The 24,941-nt window shown below is 26.8% G+C and overlaps 1 protein-coding gene across 2 annotated transcripts in view; it reads left to right on the top strand.

Annotated features, from left to right (window-relative positions):
• The window catches only part of LOC129965509 (FERM, ARHGEF and pleckstrin domain-containing protein 1-like), a 66,070-nt gene that overhangs the window by 13,701 nt on the left and 27,428 nt on the right, over positions 1-24,941 (top strand). The window contains exons 8-12 of one of the 2 annotated variants that reach the window (XM_056079474.1): positions 5,481-5,636; positions 7,051-7,211; positions 7,312-7,386; positions 8,034-8,299; positions 21,673-22,121. In XM_056079474.1, the coding sequence (XP_055935449.1) occupies positions 5,481-5,636; positions 7,051-7,211; positions 7,312-7,386; positions 8,034-8,299; positions 21,673-22,121 (1,107 nt within the window). Of the gene's footprint in view, positions 1-5,480; positions 5,637-7,050; positions 7,212-7,311; positions 7,387-8,033; positions 8,471-21,672; positions 22,122-24,941 lie in introns of both variants that reach the window. The other variant, XM_056079473.1, reaches the window with a different exon arrangement.

Raw genomic sequence — 24,941 nt, 5'->3', positions numbered from 1 at the left:
CTTAGTTATTATTTTCCAATGTAAATTAAAGTCTTTTAACATTTTAATTGTATGCACACATATATATATGTATATATACTTGATTTGTTTTACTACAATTTGACTCTGATTTACAATATAAAACAATAGTTTTTTTTTTAAATTTTCTTTTAAACACATAGCCAATTTAATATATTTCTAGAATTTTTTTTCTTATAAACTCATTTTAGCTCAAAAATTTTACATGACACTGTTAATTTTTTGGCATGACATAGTTACAAAAATTTTCCAGGTTTTAAAGGAAAAGTTTATTAAACTTGTTACAAGGAGTTAATCTGAGTTCTTTTCTACTCTACAGCTTGACTAATCATAATGTTTGCATTGGCCTTATCAACCATTTCTGTATTGTAATTTCTAACTGAAGATTTCTCTTTTCTATAACTTATTCATGGATTTCATAATTTATTCATCATTATTATTCAAAATATAAATTATATTAATTTTCTTTGTTTGTCAGTATGAGCATAATTGTTGCATTATTATATAAATTTCCCATCAAATTTTGAAAACAAAAACATACACCCAATGAGAAATGGAGAGAAAATGGAGACATTTTTACATCCTTATTTTTGCTCTGTTGTTGAAAATCCCTGTCAGCAACACTTCATACGATGTTTGCATTCACCTATGAGAGAAAGCAATAGTAATTCTTAATTAAATTAGATTATTTTTCCAATAATTTTTATTTACATCAATAAAAAGTACTTTCATTCTTATAAAATTCTCAAATATTTTCCAATGTAAGAAATACCTTTGTGTAAGAAGCTATGTAAGTTTTATGTAAGAGCTTATAAATGTTATAATTTAAGAAATATTCTGGTTTGAAGCATTGTTTGATTTAGAAGTATATGTAACACAAAAATTATTTCGTTAGTTATATATCTTTATGTAACAAGAATTTGTACTGTGAAATTATTATGCCATGTGCATCCCAATGATTTTTTTTTTTTTTTTTTGAAAACTCTGCTTTTAGTTTTTTTACCTCATGGTAGAAAGAGTTTATTCATTTTGAATATTCATTTATGATTCCTTCTTGTAAATAAACTAAAGGATTTGTGCCAAAATATCAATCCTTCTTTTTAATAGAGATTTATGAACCTGTAGGTTCACTGAAATTGACAATTACAAAAATTCTTTTTGCTCTCCAGAATATTTTATCCTATACTCATCATAAATATATTATTTACACTGACGGCATAAGTGCTTTGGGGACACTTTCCCTCTACTACAATTGATGTACCCAATTGCAGTTGTAATTTCATACAATTTACCTCTCCTACAAAAATAATGACTTTGAGATTATTTTTGGTTGGGTTTCAAGCTATATAGCTGTTTCTAAAAATGAAAAAGTAAGTTTATAGCAAAATCTATGCTGACTTTTTAAACCAAAGCACTTCTAATTTGTAATATTAAGAGGTCCTTCAATGGTCATATTTTATATGCCTGGCCAAAAACATGAAGACATGGGATTAGATGATCATAAACAAATTGCTTTCAGTAAAATTTGACATTGGTTTGTAGCCAGTTCTTCCTATATATGCGAGTTGAATATCAAATTAGCATATTTTCGTATACAATATACCTGCTTCACCTGCAAACATCTTTTTGGAGAAAATATTCCTATATGTAACGGGTGCTAATTTGATTTTACTATTCATCATATTTTAATTGAATGTCCTTATTTTACTACATATCCTCCCCCTCCCATTTTTTCTTAACTTTGCAAGACTTGCTATTGTGAAAAATATCAGTCAAATATTTTTATCATTTAAAAACTGCTTTTATACTTACATTTAGCGCTTTTTAGTTTTTTTCCCTTGTCTTTAATATCTTTTACATGTTTTTTCCCCCGTTTTTAATACAATTTTTCACTTTCAGATGTTAACATTTTACAGCATTGCCCATTATTTGCAATGTTATCTTGCATTATATCATTCAATAGAACATTTTATTAATTGCTTTAATGTTGCTAACTTTGCTTTTAAATCTTAATAAGTAATTTTTATAATCTGTTCTGATCTTACCATTTGCTTGGTGCAGTATTACCAAATATGGCTCTTTTGCCAATAAATCACACAAAACAAACTCCTTATTTTCTTATCCAAAATTTGAACTGTATTTTGAAATAGAAGTGTCAATGTGTTTAAATGTCAAATAATGCAAAAAAATTTTTGCTGTAACTATTTAAAAATGGGAACATTTTTTAAAAAATTCCATGCTTGTGAACTCAAACCAGTATTGTAAACATAGCAAAATTTCAAAAAGCTGATTAAATACATACATTCTATTGCAAAGATTATTAATCGGGAAAAGATGTGCTGTATTTTTATGCCTTCATCATCATTCAAAAGAACCTCAATACATTATGTTTAAGTTTCATAAAGATTTTTCTCATTATCTGGGAATTGAATTATATGATACAGAAATTGGTTGTTACTAAAAGGAATTTAAATACTTGGGAATTATTTTTTATATAAATTTATCTTTTATGCTTTATCTTAAAAGAGAAATTGAAGAAATAATGTGAAAAAATAAGGAGATTTGAAGACAGCAAAGGCAGTTTATGCAACCATATTTGAAAAAATTATCATGTATAGTTAGGAAGGGTTTACAGGGCAAGTTAACTAAGAAACAAACCTTTTCAATGTCTCTGTTTGTAGGCTGTTACTAAAGCTTATAGAACAGTATCTACAGAGAGAATTCAAGTGTTAAGTGGCTGTCACCCAGTCAACTTGGGCTTAGAAAAATTTAATTCTCTAGCTCACGACATTAAAGTTTCTAAGAGAAAAAGAAGTTTTCAAATAATATGATAAATTTCTGTTATGAAAAAGATATTGTTCCTTGGAAAATTCATATAATTCTATGGAAATATTTTGACATCACCAGGGAATCAGAACATTGTTTTTATACTGATGGTTCGAAGATGGAGGATAGGATAACTGTAGCATGATTTTGGTATTTTAGTGGTTTTAAACAAGAATACAATATCTTTAGATTTGGAGATATTGCAACTATCGTTATAGTCTAAGTTAAGGCAATCTCAAGAGCAATAAAATTTGCTATTGCAAGAAGACTGACAAAGGTATATATTATTACTGATTCTGGGTCAACTTTATTGTCATTTGAGTCTTTTGTCTGGGTCATAATCTCATCTCAAGAAGTTAAAATTTTATTAAATATGAACTTCATATGGATAAAAGCACATCATGGTTATTATGGAAATTTAAAAAAAGTACTTAAAAAGGTAAAGTACTATATTGAATCTAAAATAACCTTGAGAGCAGAAACATATTACATGATTATTGATGCATGGCAAATACTTCAAAAAAATTCGAAAAAAAAAAGTATCAAAACAAGGGAATTCTTCCTCAAAGTCAAATCTCATAGAAGATTTCTTTTTAAATTAAATTTATACTAGCCATGATACATTTAGTTCTCATACGCATAATTTCTATGATTAGGAATTACTTTGTCAGTGTGGAATTAAGAAAGAACTATGGAAAACTAACTATGGAAAGAACTAACTAACCATATAATTAAAGACTGCTCTAAATAGGGTAATTTTAGAGTGACTGGACTTTTGACTGGCAACAATAAAACTTGAACAATCTTGTTTATCTTACTATAATTAATCATTTTTCGATATAATTGTCCAACTTTTATCAATTAAAATTGAGTGATTTTATAAGACAATTTTTTTTTTTTTGTATAACTGTTGTTTGTCGATTTGTTTAATCTATTATATTTTTACTATTGCTGCTATATTTGTTTAACTAAGTATTTCCAGAAAGGATGGGAGGAGTGGTCTTTTATGTTGGGTATATTGATATGGTTTAGTTGTTATTGCTGTGCTTGAGACATTTGACCCATTCTCTTAAAGGGCTTTGGAGTTTATGTCAGTTTCCAATTTTTATTATTGATAAGCGTCTCTTGTGTCTTTTTGTTGGGTGGGGTTGCTTTGTGATAGCAGCATCAGGTATTCCCATTTGAACTTTTATTTGGTCAGGGTTTGCTTATCAAACTTTCATCAATAACAAAGAGAATGGCCTCAAATGGTTCAATGTGTTTGCCGGGTATAGTTTCCAAAATTTGAGAATTGGATATATTCTTCGCCAGTTAAAAAGATTAATGCAAAATGATACATCAAATTTTACAGTAGTTTCAATTATGTTCAATTCAATACAAACAGTCAGAATTTATTTATCTGCTTGTTGTGAACTTTCAAGGTAAAATAGACACAGCTTTTCAGAGTTGGTCTGAAATTCAATCAATATACTTTCAGTATCTGCATAGTAACTTTTTCTTTTTAATTAGGGACTTATTTTGTCTTTCAGTTTTGTGAACAAACATCTAACAGTGATAAGCTTGAACAAATGCCGAGTTCAGTTTTTATAAGAAGGATGAATTTTAAGAGCAATAGCAATATACCATAAATTTTGATGACATGTTAGAATTAAAAAGTTTTCAGTAGGAGATCCTATTGAAAATACAAATGTAGAAATGTGATTAGCATAAGTTAACTATCAGGCATAAGGCCTGACATTTTTAGTGTAGGAATTTCCTTTCCAAAATTTTCATTGTTTTATTTATTGTAATTTTATCTATAATTCCAGTCATTATACTTCTTGTAGTTCATTGATCAATTAGAATGCTCCGGCAGATGTTTTTTCTGAGACAATTGTACTCATCTATATTCTTATATTTGTAGGATGAAATATTAAACAGTCACTTACTACTATTCTTCTAATTCTTTGATATTTTATGGTGAGATTTTAGAAAGATTTTTGCATTTCAGATAATAAACCTTTAACATAGTGTTCACTTGTTTATGTTGGATAGTTGAAATGGAAACTTTTGAACATATTCCTTTTCAACTTTTTAAATGACATTTTCCTCTGGATCTTTGTATGAAGATTCTTTATTAGTTTTACTGTAATGATTTATCTTACCTGATTCCATTTACAGAAATTTGTATTATGGTCTTGAGATAGTAACATAATGACTTTAATAACATTTGAATCACTAAAAAAGAAATATTTTTGAATGTGTATAATCCTTGATAAAAATGGTTCAAATGATTGCAATGCTAACTTACCTTTTCCAACCAGTTTTGCTAAAAACATAGAGAGCCATGTGTGTAGAGTGCACCTCAATTCTCCCCCTATTTGATAAACTCACTCCTCACTCCTAGAATCATCATAAATTGTTCTCCATTTATAAAGAAAATCATGTGTATTTGTTGGAGACTTAACTGGAATTTACCTTAAGGACTTAAAACTCTAATGTCAATCGGAAGGCAGTTATATTTATCAAAATATGATAATATTTTATGCATGCTATTTTTAGACTATTTAGTGTCTTTTTTCTCTATGCTCATTAAAAAAGAAGAAAAATTAAAATGACCTCCCTTAATACACAGCTAAACAGTTTTCTTTTTTTAGGATCCGGAAGGAGTGCCTTTGAATCTGGCAGTTGCACATCTAGGTGTTCTTGTATTTCAAAACTTTACAAAGATAAACACTTTTTCTTGGGTTAAAATTAGGAAACTAAGTTTTAAAAGGAAAAAGTTTCTCATTAAGTTACACCCTGAAGGTTATGTAAGTATTCAATTTTATAGTATTTTATTTTATTATTTTTCCTTTCTCATGTTAATAAGAAGGATAAGTACAAAAGTTCTGTTTTGATCAAGTTTATATTGAATATTTTTTACAGATTTTTCAAGAGAAAATAATTTACTCTAAATCTTGTATGTTATATCCTAGTGATTAATTTTGTGTCGTGCTACCCAATCAACAAATAAAATATATTTTATGTGTTCAAAAGTATGGTAATTTAGTAAAGTAAATTTACTATTGTCATATTTAAAAAGAATGTGAAAAGTAAAGAAATTGAAGAATTTGATTCTGTCTAGCATCTCTTGAGAGCTTACTAAATTCACTGATAAATTTTGTATGTTTTTAAGAAGCTATGTGTATGCACGTTTTTCAGAAGCAAACATTTATTGTGAGTGAATATTTACTTCTTGATATGAGGAATCTTGCAAAATTTTCATTTTATTGCTTTGATTTCTAACCATTTCTTGCAATACACTACTTTTATTGAATCACTTACTCTGCTAATATGGTGGATCATTTGCAAATCAAAATTTTTATTCTTAGTCAAAATTTCTTAAACCCCAATGCATCATGTTGTTGTTTTTGATGTCTACTGCCAGGTAGAAACAAAACTGTTATCTATTAATAATATTTTTTTAAATTGAGTATCATATTTTCAAATAGAAGAAATAGCATTTAATAAATATTTTAGTTTTAAAATTCAAACTTTACTGCATTGTTAATAATATTTTAACAAAATCTGTAATGATTTGATCATATCACCAGAATCAATAACTTGACAGGCAGATGATCTGTTGGATAAGTGTGCATCATGTATGCAAAAACCTACAAAGTATGTGTTAGCAAGTTTTGAAAAATTTATTTGGATACATATAAAATTATTTCCATATTTTTTTGTAAGAAATATTACATTGTTCTATTAATGACTTCAAAATAAACCAATTTTATCTTTCATGATTCAGAAAGTTCTTGCATCCTGTGCTAAATGTTGATTGATTTAATTATATTGTAAAATTATATTTTTACCTGAATAACTTATTCATAATGATAGAATAAAGATCAAATTAAAAAAAAAAAACCTATATCAGTATTATTTGAAATATTTCTTTCTCTCCAATATTAAAGTGAAATGGTAAAGATAATGATAAAAACTTTTTGTTGATAAATTAATAATTTTAAGCAGTATATTTTTATTTTTGTTTTGTATAAGTTGAAATAATACTAATTATTATAATAATGTACTTTAGACATAAAAGTGTTTTTTATGTATTTAATAAATTTTATATTCTAATTAAACTTTATTTCTTGTTCTAAATAATAATTTGATTCGAAAATTTCATTTTTTTTTTTTTTTTTCCTTTTAAAATTTACTAATATGTCTATTTTCTTATTTAAGGGTTATTACAAAGATACAGTAGAATACTTTTTTGAAAGCCGCAATGAATGTAAGAATTTTTGGAAGAAATGTATTGAAAACCATACTTTCTTTCGGTGTACAGATGCAAAACAAGGAATGAGACAGAAGCCAAAAATATTTAGCAGAGGGTCATCATTCAGGTAAATGTGTAAATTTTAACCAGTGTTATATTTGTATCTGACTAAAAATTTTGATTTGAGTTTGTGAGTGATATATATTTTATTTTATAAAATATTTCAGATATAGTGGAAGAACTCAAAAACAAGTGTCTGAATATGTCCGAGAAAACTGTTTCAAAAGACAACCTTTCCAAAGGTAAGTTAAAGAATGTCAAAAATAATAAAACTCAAGTATTTTCTGTAGATTTATCTATAATAATAATAAAAAAAGAAGTTAAGTGCATATTTGTTATATATTCATTATAAAATGAAAACCATTGGATCAACAAATGTCATGTTTCTTTTTACATATATTTTTTTCTATGTTTCTTTTAAACAGTTGCTGATAAGAAATTTTGTTAATTTTTTAAATATCTGAAATTGTTAACTTGTAAGAAATTTAATTTAAATTACGACTCCTATACTTGTATTTTCATTCATTATTTCTTTCTGGATCAAACAAACTGTGAACCTATTTTTTCAGAAAAGTTAATTGTAACTACAAATTTGAAAAATAAATTTTAAAAATGAAGTATCATTTAATGATAATTAAAAAGAAGTTCAAATTTATTGTCAAATAGGGGTTAATGAAATATTTTAAATTAAGACCTGGTTTGCTTATATTTATACTTCCTTAATTACAAAGTGAAGAAAGCATTATATTTCTCAAAGAAATTGGTTTAAAGATATTGCATATATGAGATCTCTCTTACAAGATCATATAAAATGTAACCTATATAAATAAACTGTTGGAGTTAAAATAAATGTTTTTTTAATAAAAGGGATGCCCTTTGAATTTCACAGGTCTACAAGTTTACGTACACCTTCTTCACCATCTAGGAGTATTGGTGCTCCTCTTTCCCCACAGCCGCTATTACCTGTCACCAGCCTTTCTTGCGGATCCATATCAGACATATCTAAGGAAGCTCTTCCACCACAGAAGGTTCATTCCACTTCTGAGCCCACAACTCCCCATATTGCTCCTGAACTCCACAATTCCATCAATGATCAATGTTCAGGAACGCCCGATACTCCTGCTTCGGGTCCAGTATCCCCAGATGGTGAATATGGTAATGAATATTACTCACAAGATACTGATGATAACATCTCTCATGACTCATATCATGTGCTTGAAAAGGAATTTGCTAAAACTAACTCCAACTGCATGCCTACTAACAATGATAAAACCTCTGATCAAAAAGATCAAGAGGAGAAGCTGTCTGCTGACAACAATGATGGTGGTAAGTCCAACAATTTTGAGGGTGATGATTATAAGCAGAAGTCACGTCGACATAGGGTGCGGGTGTATTCTAATCACATAAGTGTTGATCAAACAAGTCCTGTTTTATATGCAAGGGCTAACCGGCATTTATCCATAGATCGACCAGAAACCCTTTGTAAAGCTTATCCTCGTACTGTAGACTTTGTTTATGTAAATCAGCTTCCAGCTGTTGGTAGTTTTTCTTATAGGGATGATTCAGTGGAACTTAAATCTCCTGGAAAACTTAAATTGGAGATGTTACGTAATAAGTTAAAAAATGAGGTAACTTCTGTTGAAAACAATGATGGCTTTAGATTACGATCAAAGTCTCAACCCATGGCAATGGGAGTTGGACTTGACTTGTTAAATGATTTATTACATGTTAATGATGTAGCTCAGAAATCACAAAATAGCAGTCATACAGAAGTTGATCATAAAGAGAGTGCTATGAAAGTTATTGCTGATAATCTAAATGTGAAACCTAAGTCCAGTGTAATACAAAATACAGATGCATTAGAAGGTCCCTCAACACTCACCAAAATGGTGTCTGTTCCCCCTGATTGCATACCAAAGCAAGATTCTGAAAAATCCCCAAGAAATATAACTGAAAATATTTTAAATTCACCAACATATCAAAATTTTTATCACATGGTCTGCCTTGATATGATGAGGGACTCTGCTGATTATGTTGATCGCTCAAGCCATTATTCTTATAATACATACAAATTTTCACACATTGGTCGACCTCCAGATTTATCTTTAAGAGAAAATCTGTCCACTCAAGTCACCAACTTGCAATCAAATCTGAAAGATAAATCATAATCTTTAATATACATCCTGTAGAAATGGAAGAATTTTCTTTGGTTATTCTCTTGAGAATTATCCAGGTTGCATTTCTGACTTGTGAAAGACCTGTTCATCACTAGTTTTGAGGCTGTTTAGGGACCATACTGATACTTTGTGTCTGGTACAAATGTATATTCAAAAAAGTCTTACACTAAGGCAGATTAAGTTTATTATCATTGACACATTAAATATTTAAGAAATTGTGGTTTGTTTACTCATCATTAAATTTTAACACATTAAATATTTAAGAAATTGTGGTTTGTTTACTCATCATTAAATTTTAAATTTGTATCATTAATGCTAATTTTAAAATAGTGGTGCTCACTTATATTTATTAAAATCTCAAGTTAATGCAATGAGGAAATAAAAAGTTTTTAATTTATTCAATACATAATTCAAAATTCCTATTTTTTAATTTCTTGATGAAAGTTAAGTAGGATTTTTATGAACAAGAATGAAATTTCAGATTGAATTGTCTTATGAAGGAGGGTAATAACTCTAAATAAAGCTGGATGACGGCCAAAGATAATTTATAAACTCAGATCTGGATTCCATAATTTTAATTGCTGATTTTAAAAAAATGTACCGATTTTTGTATTAATTTCATTTTAGTGTGTAAGGATATTCAAATTTTTAAAATTTATATGTATATTACACATTTATTCAATTAAAAAAATATACCATTTAACAGTGATTTTTAGATTAAACAATAATAGTAAAAAAGAGTTTGCTGGAAAGATATGACTTCTATTATTCTGAACTGTATAAAATTTCATGAGCTTAATATTTTTCTCCCTTTTCTTTTCTCCTCTCTTTCTATTCTTTCCCTTCCATTGTAGTTCAAAATTGCTCAAATGTTACTCTGTAATGCTCACTATTTTTTATTCCTAATGATGTATTTTCTGTCCTTTCAAAATGCTTTCTCATATGTATTATTTTTTATAGATATTATTTTAATCTATAATTTATTGTATGTGGTTTCTTTCTAACTGAGAAGTGTATAATTGCTTATAATTTCTGTCAAACTATTTCATATGTTTTTTATTTCTTTTTCTCCTTAATTTAGGATTGTTTTCATTTATATTGAATAGTATAATCTTCAACGAAAATAAGTTATGAAAAGTTCTAAAATACATTTATTTCTCTTACAATTTTTCTGTGATATAGCTGAGGGTAAAACTGTCAGAAAATTTATAAAATATTTGTCATGTAAATACATTGAAAAGAACAGCAAATTTACTACAGTTACATCTATGCTTCCCCCCCCCCTTTTTTTTTTTTCTTTTTGTACATGAATCATGTAAACATAATTTGTAGAAATAATTTTTTCTGTTTGCCTTCAGTATAAATTGCTATGGTTTAGGCTAATAAATTAATTGAAGGATCGTAAGTTACTTTAAAATTACTTTCATTACAGACAAAATAGAAGTAAATTTGCTTTTCTTGTCTAAGAAACTTGAATTTTTTAAGAGAATAGCTAAAAATAGTAGATACATGACCAGATGTAGGTATCTCAAACATATCTTGTAAAATGAGAAGGGTTTTTTTTTTTAATTTATCTAGCTTTTTTCATTTAATTCATATCCTTTTCTGATTTTTAGTCATAAATTTTATTTTGTGAAAATGGATAAAAGATTATTTAAATCTGTGAAATATTATGTCGTTTTTTTTAGATTTTATACTTATATAAGTTTTTCAAATACTGCTAAATAAATATTAAGTTAATTGATATGCAAGTCCAGCTAATCATTTTGGATGTTATTTTATTTTAAAATTCAAATTATATTATTAATTGAAGCTTGCATGTTAGATTTTCCCTTTTTGAAAAAATGGGAAAGTAGCATTTGTGATCATAGAGCATAGTTTTAAGTAGGGAGGTATTTAATTATAAAAAAAAAAAAAAAAAAGAATGCTTTTTGCTGAAAGTGTAAAAGTCAGATATATTCTGTGCCTTTAAGTGTCTGGATTTAAAAATATATCTTATATTTTGGTTCAGACATCAAACGTGTGTGAAGCATATTGTTTTCTAGGTTAAATAAATCTATGTTATGTTTAAGGGAGTAAAATTTTCTCTTCCTGTAACACATCAGAGAAGTCTGAGATTCAGTTTGTTTGAAATATGTTCTAGCAATTTTTTTCTGTTCTATAAAATAAAAGTGTTCGGGAAAAAAAAAGTTTTTTTTTTTTGTATTAAATTTTTATAAATGTATTTAAAAATTAACATATTTTGTATCTCTATGTTGATAGAGATCCAAAATATATTTAAATCTCTATGTTGTAAATGAGCATATTATTATATGAGCTTTTTAGATAATGATTTTTAACTTCTTTCATGCAAGTATACAAATTTAATGTATTGAGATTTTCTTAATTTTTATAAAGTTATGTAGTAAGATCTTTTTGATTAATGATTCTTGTAGATTTTGGTTAGTCAAAAGATGGAAGATTTTTACCATATTATGAATTAAATTTAATTTACTTGTACTTTGGTAATCAAATTTGGATGTTGCTGTTCTTTCAAGGAATATTATAAAGTGCATCCAAATGAAAAGGAGATTGTGATTATATCTAAAGAATAGCATAATTACAGTTCACATATAACATAACTTCTACACATAATTTCATTTAATGCTCTAGTCATGTTTTATTCTTTCTACATTCTTAGAAGGGAGGAGATAATTTCACTATTAAAACATGATATTTTTGCAATTGATGCATTTTTTTTTTTTTTTAATTATTGGGTTGTGTTTTCTTGTTACCAGTCAAAGGCTGTTTTTTTTAAGGGATTAAAGATTAAGGAATCACACTGGCAAATATCAGAGTTGTATAAAAAATATTTGAGGATTTCTTACTAAAATTTTGTTAGCAGAGTAAGGTCTTTTTTACTACTTGCAACCTAACAATATCCAGGAATAGTACTATCTATTTTAAAAGTTTGTCTATATGCTTGTTTTTGATGGTCTGTATCAACATTAGAAATAAATAGCATTACTATTGAGTATTAACTGTCTCTGTCTGTTACAACCAGTTGGTGGATGCAGATCCTTCTTCATTTAAATTATCGAAATATTAATATTCATGGCAGGGTGATTTATTTTTTAATGTGGAGAGCCAAGACTCTGAAATTCTATAGCTGTTTTAATTCATTGAGATTAGTCATAATGCTATCTTTCATTAGTCATAATGTTAAAAAGCTATCTTTCAAAAATCTCTTTTTCATTTGGGTGCACATTATGCTACTAAGTGGTGCAAAATAAGAACCCATGCCAGAACAAAGCTTGTGCAGAACTGTTATTTGAAGCATGTATGGATTTAATGTTAGATTAACTTTGTGGTTTGTTCTGCTATTAGTAAAATTTCTTATACATGAACAAATATACCTTTATCTTTGCTGTTTGTAATATGGAGAGTTTACTATAACAGTTAATAGAATAGCATATAGAAAGTTCCACATTTGTAATCCTTGATATTAAAGAAATCTTTTGCCTAGAGTTAATATTAGGTCTGGTCATTTTTTTCCTGTCAATGTCCTATTCAGATACAAGTGATTTAGATGTATTTTGCCTTCTGTTCCAAGAAAGAATAGAAATTATATATCTATACTTTAAGTTTAAATATTGAGTATTTTTAACTCTTCTCTTATTTAAGTATGCAGGCTCTCTGAAAAGTGTTTTTGCACATTTAAAAATTTATTAAAAGCAAACAAAAATAGTATACTTTTGTGGGATACTTTGCTATCAATGGAAGCTTTATCGTTATCCCCCCCCCTCAATAATATTTGGAATATTTCAATGTGGAAATTTCCAACCAATTTCTTTGAAGCACTTGGGAATTGAAATTCTGGTTTATCCATTTATCTTAACAATCTTTCAGGTATGTTTTGAATTTACATTTAAATCTGCTGCTAGGACGGTAATCCAATGTGATACTTACTTTATCAGTAACATGTTATTCAATGTTAAATTAATTTTCTGACAAATTTTGACATTTTATTTATTGATTTTTTAAATGTAAATTTAGATTTTTATTAGATTCTTTTAAGTGCAAAGGTTGTTTCTGAACATTCTATATGATAAATATTTAGAATGAAGAAGTTATATATATGATCCATCCATGTAATGCAATAAGTAGGAACCTGTCCAGAAAATTTTCTTTGTCTTCATGTGAATGTCAAATGCTCTATCTCATGTTTGTCTGTAGTATTGTCTCTATTTACTGAGTTACTGTTAGAATTAATGTTTTCATTATTTTGTAGGTTTTGAATTTTGTTAGATTTGAAAGTATAAAAAGGCAGACAACAGAACCATAATGAATATTATTGAGGTTTTTGCTATTTGTTATTATTATCTAATCTCATAGATTATAATATAATTTCATCTTCAAATGTGCTTTTAATATTTACAATGCAGGTGCATAAGTCAAAAGGGAAAATTTGCTGTATGATCAAAAACGGTTGGACACTTTTGGATTTACACATTTTTTTACTAATTTCTCTTTAAAGATTAAATGAACTGCTCTTCAACCATGTAAATAATGTGCTTGAATTCACACTTTATTGTAAAGATTTGATCATATGATTATTTAGATGACTGACATGAAATGGATGAAGAAAATTGTATGGCCTTTACATATTTTTTTTACACATGAAATTTGATAGCCAAAACTAAGTTGATTTAGAACTTTTTAATTCAAGACCAATCATTGAAAGCCATCCTTTAATGTTATCAATGATATATCTAAAATATTTTCGCATATGCTGACTGATAGTGAAATAGCCAAAAAGCATATTTTAGGTCATACAAAAATGTCATAGCATTATTTCTTATAGATTAGCTCTTTTTTTTTTTTTTTTTTCTTTCTAACAATCTGTTAAGTAATCTTTAAACAATAAAAAATATGTAATGTGCTTTGAATCACATTCACAAAAATACTAAACAGCTCTTATTATAAGATATTGGCATGAATCAACCAATTGAGCCTCTTCAAGATATTGGAATTGAATACTTTTAAAGAATTGTTTAAGAATTTAAAAAAATCTATATTAAGTTTGGGAAACAGCTACTCTTAAATTAGTATAAATGGTCCAAATACAAATTTAAAAATTTTAAAACATGCAAATGCTAAAATGACAGTAATATTTGAGATGCAGGTACTTGTAAACTACACATAATCCAATAATGGTTTGACATGAATTTACTAAATGGAAAAAAGATGTTATTCTAAGATCAAAGTATAGATTATTAAAGATAGTCCAACTGGATGTGCCAGTTTCTTGGAAGTTATTGGTTCTTCTGAATTTTCATTGAAGTTTTGTTCTTTCCACTGGTCAGAAAGTATCAGTTTTGCAGAAAGAACTCTAGAAGTTTTTTTATAACAAGAAATACATAGATTTCACTAAAAGCAAAAATTTTCCCGAATCTGCCATGAGTGATAATATTATATATGCTTGTCAGAATAAATTGTTTCTGACCAAAATTAGCTTTTCTTATATTGCTAATATTCTTCAGCCATATCTTTAAATAATTCAAACATCTGAAACAATGAACCTTTATTTTATTTTTGCCCCCTCCAGTAAAATCTCTCTATACATATGAAGATTTGTCTTGACTGACAAACCAATGTGCAGCTTAAACTATTAAAGTTGAAAACATGAAATACAATAGAAAATTGCTTCTTGAATATTGGAGATCTACTAAGAACATATTTTTCAAAATTTTAATTAGAAATTTAATTAAAAAATTAAAACGATATTTTAACATGTTGGCGCTTAGCACCAAAGTTCATTAACCATAAGATTGCACAAAAATTATTTTTACACTGTCTTAAAATTAAATTAATAATAATAATAACTTTTCAATGATACTAATTTTATTTGAATGAATGTTTTTTTTTTCATTAATAATTTGTGAAAAAAATTAGCTTTGTTTATAATTTGTAACAATGATTAATATTGTATTGAAATTCAGAAAGATATCATTTCTTCTTCAAATCATGATTTTTTAAAAAGCTTTCTTTGCTTTAAAAAGATATTTAAAGCAATTCATTAAATTGATTTTTTCACTTATTGATTTATTTTTTTTTAATTTACGAGGCAGTATGTTGTATTATTGCATGCTAACTTCAAAAAATACTTTAAAATTGTGCTTCTTTTTTTTTTTCCCCCATTTTACATCTCACAGTTCTTCAGAAAAAGAGAGTTCTCTTTTTAACTTCGTGAATTTGTCTCTACAATTTTTCAAGACTAGGAATTGTTAAATCATTTTCAATTATTCATACCATATATAATCACATTTCTTTACAATTTTTTAAAACTAAAATATGAACATTTTTTTTTTTTTTTTGCATGTAGGTTAAACAGAACATTTTAATTAAATTTTCATTAAAAAAATTTGAAATGCGTAAAAAGGCTATTTTTGAAAATTCAGAAGTAATAAATGATGGGATCCTTTCTAAACGCTACTGTTCTTTTCTGTTAAAAAACATTGATCTAAAAAAACTCAACTAGAGCATGTTATTATTCTATCATCTACTTCATGCAGTTTTGCCAATCTTTGGATGGTAACCATCCTGGAAAACTTTAGCTCATAGCTTTAAAAGATTGTAAATAAAATTATCTAGATTGCTAATATGGTGAGTTAGCACAAGAGGAAATTTACATTTTCCATCAGAGGCATGTTGCATTTTATTTGTAGCTGGATATTTAAAAATCAAAATTTTGATCATACTGTGCTTCTATATCAATGTCAACATTTTCATAAATGAAGTATCCATCTAAATTAACTGGTAATTTGTTCATTTTGAGAAATGCTGAAAAAAATCACGTATTTTTATTCTTTAGCATAAAAATATTGCTTCTTTTTGATAATGATAGTTTGCATTTTTATTTTTATTCAAACCAAAAAGGCATCTTTTTATTTTAAAATAGGAGATGTTATGCAAATACAAAAATAAATTTTAAAATTTAAAAAATGCATATTTAAAATAAATTTTTAAAAATAATTTTTAATAAAAACCATACAACATTATAAAACAGAAAGCATATTATTCGAAAGTAAGCATGCATGCACAAAGACACTTATTTTTTTTTTTTTATTAAGGTGCTAAATTGCAATCACTTACTATGCACCCTGTAATCATTTAGGAAATAATTGAAAATCAACTTGTTGCAATCCCAATATCTTTCAAAACCTTAGTTACATTTTATTGGAATTTTTATATAAATTACTCTATAAATCTGCCTTCAGAATTCAGAAAGAAAAAAATATGCACACAAGCGTTGTTAAAAAATTTTTAAAAATGCTCATATACTTTGAAATATATACAGGATTTACTTTAAATTTTAATTTAATACGTGCTGATATATTATCAGATATTCTGTATGTGTCATGATTTAATTGAAAAAAAAAGTTTTTATTTCTGTATATAGAAAAATTTAGGAATTTTAAAAATGGTTTTGCATTATCATAATTGTATATGCTATTTTTATGAAAATATCTCTGCCCTGATGCACTGCTAACAAAATTATTCATGAGAGTTTCAAAATTATTCATGAGAGTTTTCTTAATCAGCTTTTTGTGAAATGGGACAAGCCCAAATAATTTTCCTCATTATCAATTTTTGAATTGCCTCCTTTATATCCTCTTAGTAATTGAATCTTTATTGAAATATGTGTGTTTATGTTAATTTTTTTCTAATCCGATTTTCAAGGGCAGTTCATCTTACCATTTTGGAAAAACTGGGAGGGAAAAAAAGCATAAATCCAAAAGTGTTCGTATAGATTGTATAGTGTACCATATTGTGAAATATCTTTGTCCATCTATAGATATATTTTTAATATGTTAATTTTGAAACTGAAGAAAATAATGAGGAAAATAACTTATTAGCTATTTACTTTTATATTTTCTTAATATCTTTCCTTTTTATTAAAAACAGAAAATATACTAGTTAATTTATATTCAAAATAATGGAAACTTTTGTTGTATGTGTATATAGTAAAAACAATTATGATTTAATATTAAAACACCATTGTGAAATAATTTATTTTCAAAATAAAAAACTAATAATCTAAAAATATTATTTAGAGGTATTATGAATTATAAGAAAAGCAGTTTAATTCATAATAAATACCTTATCTTATGGTGCTATACAGAATTACATTATTTATATGAAGAGCATGCTTTTAGAAATAATGTCCTGTAACCATCACTGATTTGATATATCGGAGCTGCTACTGGCAGCACTGACAGAGGCTTGCTATAGAAGTTGCAGCAAAAATGGATTCATTATAAACTCCATATAGGAATTGCTTATTGAGCTTTTTATGATTGTATGCACTAGTTCCTTTAGCGAGATGCAGTAACTATCTATTGCTGAATTAAATTTTTTAATTGGGTTATTCATTTTTACTCCTTCTGTATTTTAATCTGTTTCCAGGTTTTATGTTAAGGGAAAAGAAAGTGAATTTTTTTCCACTTTAAATTTGCATATTCTAATAATTTCATAAAGTAAGCAGTTTTAGTTCATGCATGCTTTTATAAGATATTGGGACGGAATAGGAATGCTCTATTTTGTCTTGATACTTAAAGATCTGGCATTGTTTTTTTTTCATTTTTTTTGAAAATTATTTTCTCTGTTTAGTATATATATTTATATACTAAACAGAGAAATATATATATATATATATATATTGTTTTATTATAGAGATTCATTGAATTTTATTCTAAAGGTATTTTAGTTATATTAATAAAACATTCATATAAAGTTAAGATTGCATGTTTTCATCTGTATATTTGTTTGTTTTATTCCTTTAGTTATTAGTTCTCGTTATTTCTTATACATATTGAAAAGTGAGTAAAAATAAAAGGTTTTTTTAAAAAAATAGTTTTTTAAAAAAAAATTAAAACTACGAAATATCTATTTATCTAAGAAATATCTAATTTATATCTTTAAAGATATTTTCTAGGGTCTATCGACGAAATATAAACTATCTGGGAAATTATCTAGGAATTATCTCTATATAGAAAATATCTTATGACGCAGTCATAATAAGTTTGTTTTATGGCTCCCAGCATCATCTTATGTCAGCTGTACTTTCTTATTTCAATATTTGCTATATCAAATTGGAAGTATTAATAAAAGGTTGTATAACCATGGGATACATGTTTTTGTCTTTATATTTAGAGGTCTTGCAAAAAGATTGATGATCAGTCTCCTGTTTTAATTTTTCTATTTTATTCTTATTTAGAGAAAAAATTCAATTTTGAAATAATAATTGTTTAATATTCATTTTAATGATGTTACTATTCTGTTGAATTTGAGACAAAGCTTGGTTACTTATTTTATGAATTTTGTATCTGAATATTTAAAAGTTAAACTGGAAAAGAAATTTAATTTTTAATCAGATTTGCTCTTCATTTAACTAATATAATTAAATATAGAAGTGTGTGATTGTTATGCAAAAAATGTTTTTGAATAACTAAGGGAAGCTTCTGCTTGCTTCTTCCATCCTTTCAAAAACAGTTTTTAAAAAATAGTTCTTCTGATCCTGATATTAAAACAGATGAAATCTTCTTAATCGTAAAATAATATAAATATTCACCTTGATTGTTACCTTCTAATTTAATATTTTAATGAGCTTTTTGCTTACACTCCTGTTGTATATTTCTAATATATCTGGCTATTATTTTTTCTCTTGTACTAAAGCAAATGATGTTTTGATTACCCTGCTGATAGTGAAAGTTGATATTTTATTATTTTTTCTGTGTTCCCATATTTAATGGAAAGTTATGTATTTAATGGAAAGTTATATATACAGGTTACATAAAACTGCCTGCAATTGATAATTTTATATTAATGGATAATTGGACTAATTTAATATGTTGAAATGCTTTCATCATTCTTAACTCCATCTATGAAAAGATTCTGTTATCTGTCATGCAAATCAAGTGAACTGTTTGTTTTTAACCCCTTAACTGCCAATGAAATCTCAGATGATTCACTTCCAACTGCCAGTTGTTTTGGCACATGAATGTAGTGACATTATGCATCTAAAGAAATGCAGTTTTTCAGTTTTTAAATTTAAAACTATTTATTATAATAGAAAAATCATAAAATTTAATATACAGAATGTGAGATGCAAAATATCTAATAGTGCAGATAACATAAAATATCTAACTCAATGTCATCTTCATTTTTTTAAAAACAACTATTAAACAATATTCAAATACAGTTACAAAAAAGAAAAAAGAATAAACTTGCAGTGGGGATAGAGCTATTCAAACACATTGTGAGCATCCATACAACCCCTGTTCAAGGTCAGTTTATTAAATTCCAAAGCAATGGTTATATTTAAATAGATAACAGAGAATTACATCGTGCACATATATATACTTTAGACAATTAAGGGGTTAAAGAAACAAGATTATTTTCAATGCATAATTCCTGTTTTCTCATTTCACCATTAAATTTTAAGCTTTGAATGTGTATCCTTTAGTAGCCATTAAATTAATCCAATTTTATAAAAACTCTAAATATAGATGTGAGAGTTTGGTGATGTGTGTTCAGACTGCCATTTGATATCATGATTTAGTTTTTGTAGGTTGTTGAACATAGTTGAATTTGACAAATTATGTATTGTTAGAAGTTTATAAATTCTTGGAGGTTTGAGCTTCAAGCTATGTTATATATGCATCAAATTACATTTGTGATATATTGCTATGATTAAAATCTATGATATTAGCAGTGCTTTGTGTCTTTTTTGTTCCAATTTCTTTCTATCTGTCACTTCTTACTCTACTGTAACTCTTACAAAACCTATTTCTCTATATTCACTGAATTGGATTATTTGTTTTTATTTTACTTCTGTTTGTTTAAAAAAATGTTAGGTACAAAAAAAAATTATAGTCCTTTTGATATTATTACTTAATTGACAGATATGTGTGGTTTTGCATTGTATAACATTTACTATTATTTGATCCAATTACAATTATTTGATTGTATTTTAGGCTTAATTTCTGGTTTAAAAAAACAAAGAAAATTTGACCTCCAAATCTTCAAAATTTAACCTTTTTTTTTTTTTTTTTTTTTTTTTTTTTTTCATCTCCCTAAATTTAAAAAAAAAATGGAATCTTTGAATAAAATTTTGTACCTTCTCCTGATGCCAAGATTATAGATTTCTATCAAATTGTGAACAAAATCTACCTGCAGGAAGTTTGTCATTTTGCATGCATGTGAAAATAATAACACTAAAATTGATTTGAGCTTTAGCATTCGTAGCATTGCAGTTTGTTATACATTTGTAACCAAATTCTTCAACTGGTTCACCATTTATGGTCTTTCTATTCTTGAGTATTCAAATGCTTTACTCAAAAATGTCACAAGTAAGATAAAAATTATTGTGTATTAACAACAGAATTATATTTGTATCAAATTTTGAAAGCAATTGGTCTAAAGGAAGTCAACCAAAACACATACTTCATTTTTTTACTATTATAAAGTGCAATGCATTGCTTTAAAGGAATTTTTATTTATTATGTGGAATTTTTTAAATATACTTTAAGTTTTTTTTTTACCTTGCATGCCAAAATATTTTGGAAAAAAAACTTTACTAGCATTTTATTAATAAGTTTCAAGAAAATGTATGTTCATTGATTCACATTTCAGTACTTAAAATGACTATAAGAAATAATTACTCCAACAAACTATTAGCACTATTGGGGGGGGGGCAGATATTAAGGATACATATGCATTGGATTAATAACATTGTTCAAGTAAAAAATGTTTTAAGTAAAGCCTCATAATTTTATCATTTATATAGAATTGTGTTTTCTGTCCTGAAAAACTATGATTATTACATCAACTATTTAGCAGTGAGAATGATACTTTAATCTAAAAGCAACTTATAAGTAAAATTTATTTAAATGATTTTATCTTGAGTTTCTATTTTATTTATTTTTTGTTTCTTTAATATTTTAAATCCTTTTTCAGTTTAAATTACATGTTATGTAATTATAATGCACCTGATTTTCAAATACTTTTGCTTTTTTTGTGTGTGTGTTTGCTTTAAATGTCTCTACTTTGTTTTTGTTTTTTAATGCTTCAATCTTGGAGTCATGGTAAGTTTGTTTATATGAATTGTTACTGTTAAATTGTGTTTAAATGTACTTAGCATTTAAATATAATAATCTGTCTTATTTTGTCTTCATTGCCAGTTTTTTTCCCCTTCTTTTTTGAAGTTAATCACATGTAGTGTTTCTTTGAATCATCATTTTAAGATCTATTAGTGAAAAATTGGCTTCATTCATTTTAATTATTGTGTATTTCATTCTCTTTTTTTAGATGATGATGGTCAAGACATTCCAGACCATCAAACTGAAAAGAATAACAATAAGCCTACATCACAGTTGATTCAGCAGAATGGAACCAATTTTAAGACACAGATCAATAACGTCTTGAATCATTCAAATAAATCTCCTTCTTTCAATACTGACTCATTTCAACCTGAAGTTGAAAGCATTTATAATCAAGAGAATTTGTCACAACTAAAAACTTGTGCTTCCATTGAATACATTCCAAATAGGACATTGAGCACTAATTCTATTAGTCGCCTCTCTGCCGATACAAGCTTTGAAGATCATCAGAAAAATATTGATTCAAATTACTTAGATGATAATCATGTAAAGAATGTTGATGAGAGTTATAATGTGCTACATGATGTACAACAGAATTTTGGATCATCAACTTTTTATGTCAGCAGTCCATATGCTGTTAGACTTGCTAATAAAAAAGTAAGAATCTCAGATTAATATGATATTTTAAATAAAGAACAAACAATCTGTAACTTAGAACTTTGAATCTTTATATCATTATAGTAGGATCTCGGTTTTGATACCTGATTCCACCAAAGGACCTGATCTTTGTCCTGACCTTTGATACCTAATCTGATGCATGTTAAATCCATCGTTACCAAATTCTTTCTGTTGGTATGGTGCAGTCCTTTTGAGAAAGGGTATTAGCTTAGGTGCCATCCTCATCATCTGACCGTGATTTAGAATTACAAGCCTCCAAAAATCCTAGTGGTGCATTAATATAACTAAACTAAACCAAACTTGTTTGTGTCATCAATGGTAGAATTGCTAGATTTTTATATATATTTAACTTGTTTCATATTAGTATAGTCGAAATTTTATAATAAATTTTTCATGTAATTCCCAATGTCCCAGAGTTTTAAAATTCAATAACTTATGTGTTCTTGATTAGAGTTTGTTTGTATTAGTTTTATATCAGGTTAAGATTAATTCTGCTACTCAGTTGTACTAATACCACTTGTAGCTGATTCTTTTCTTGTCACATACTTGCTCTTGCTGTGGCGAGAGCAGATTGATGCTGATGTTCGATTGTACCTAATACAGCTGGTAGCAGATTCTATTCCTGTCAGAATAAAGACATACTCAGTGGATATTGGTTCTTGCTTATGCAAAGGCTGATACTGGTATAAATATGAGTTTCCCTTAGTTGAATGGCAGGTAGTTGAGATGAGGAAAAGAAAGGCATTGCTAATATAGGAAAAGATTGGGATTCTTCAATGATATGTGCACTGTCACATGGGATAAAAATCAGTAGTAACTGGGATGAAATCGATGTGATGAAGAAAAATATTATCCATGCTCATAGCATTGCTGTGGCAGCATGGCAAACTAAACTAAAATAATCAGTCAAGTTTAGAAGCTGATGCTAATTACCTGATATTTTTGTTTGTATCTGATTTATGTACTTGATACTTTTGTATATCTGATACGGAACATCAGGTTGTTGGGATAATATTCAACCCTATTCTTAATGTCAGCTAATTTATGAATTGAATTAAATTTTGATTCTGTATGTGTGGCATTCCATAATAATGTTCATGTATGATCTATTCACTCTTTCAGTTAAATGGCATATAATAATCACCCTTTCAGTTATGTGGCATATGAAATTCTATTCCATGCTCATAAAAAAATTAGAGTGCCTAAGAGTAGTTAAGAGTATGATCATATTTAACTAAATAATAATCAGTGTATCTGTTTTATACCTTTCTTTTTAAAATTATTAATATTATCCTACATCATTATATGGGAAGTTCAAAATTATTTAGGTAATCGTGAGGGGATCTAATTAAATCTTCTTTCAAATATATGAAATGAAATTGATTAATTTTTAAATATATAATTATTTCTTTTATCATGGAGGTTTTATTACTTGTTTGTATTGTGATAAAGAACTAATCCAAAAATATAAATGTAAAATAAATTTAAAATTAAGTTCATTAACCTTTCAATTTTGGACTCAAGAGTTAAAAGTTTTTAAAAAATGCATCATCAAATACCATGTATCAAATTTAAATCTATCAGTCTTTAGAATTTTTTATTTTCTATCAATAAAAAAAATTTTTTAATTGATTAATTTTAATTTAAGAATTTTAATATTAAACTAAAAGTTGAGCATTTCATCCTAATATTTTCAATATGTATTTTCCTATTATCATTGCATACTACTCATAAATAAACATGAAATGTGGTATGTATTTTATGAATAAAGTATGTATATTTTATGAAAAAAGTATGTATTCAACTCATTGATAAATGCAAATCAGTTTTTCTGAATAGTTTACTGGCAACTTAATGTTCTATACAAATATTTACTGATTGTGAAAAATTTCATTATTTGAAGACATGTATTCATATTACAAAAGATGAATTCCAAATCACAGAATATTATTGTTTGACAACGGATTCTAAAACCCATCACGTCAAAATAGTGATGAGAGGAAAGGTGAAAGGAGGAGGCGTTTGCATTTAAAAATAAAATTAACTTGGATTCGTCGCGGTCAAAATGACAACGAACGAATTTAAAAAATGCGGTCAAAAACTATATGATATTCAGGTACATGTGAAAAAAAATAATTGAACAGAAAAAATATATAATAAGGCAAAAATCGAGGTCAAAGAATGACAAATTCCAGAAATGCACTCATCCTTCCGCATTTCTCCCCTTAGTGAGATAGAATCATCGAAAAGTGATCGTCTCAGAATACTGAAACGAACAGTATCTAAATATTCCTTCATTTATTCAACATATCTGTAATCTACATTATTGTTGCATTTTTTCTATAACTAAGCTGTTGATTATTAACTGTTTTTGCTATCCCAGAATAGAAATTGAAGTTTTTAAAAAATATAATTATTATATTATAGCATTTGATGCAAAAAAAAAAATCCTTTAAACACCAAATGAAAATATGAAGTTTGTGATTGCACTCTCCTAAATACGTTGTTTTAAATTCAGAACAGCCATGGGGGAAAAAACTACTTGTAGGAATGAACTAAAATATTATATGCTGACATGAAATAACCTTGTTTATTGATTTATGCTCAAATTTGGGTGTGCTGCTATTAAATAAAATTAACTCTCAATTTTGAAAAATATTGCATTTTATCATTTGTTTTATAAATATATATGTAAAGTGTGTTGAATGTTTTATATTTTCATATCATTATCTGTATTATTTTCAAGAAAATACTAAATTTTATTTTGACAGTTGAGGATCAAAATTTTATTAGTTTACA

The sequence above is a fragment of the Argiope bruennichi genome, chromosome 4 (assembly GCF_947563725.1).
Source record: "Argiope bruennichi chromosome 4, qqArgBrue1.1, whole genome shotgun sequence".
Classification (NCBI taxonomy): domain Eukaryota; kingdom Metazoa; phylum Arthropoda; class Arachnida; order Araneae; family Araneidae; genus Argiope; species Argiope bruennichi.
Note: the sequence above shows the minus strand (reverse complement) of the source record. Positions and strands in the feature narration are given on the sequence as shown.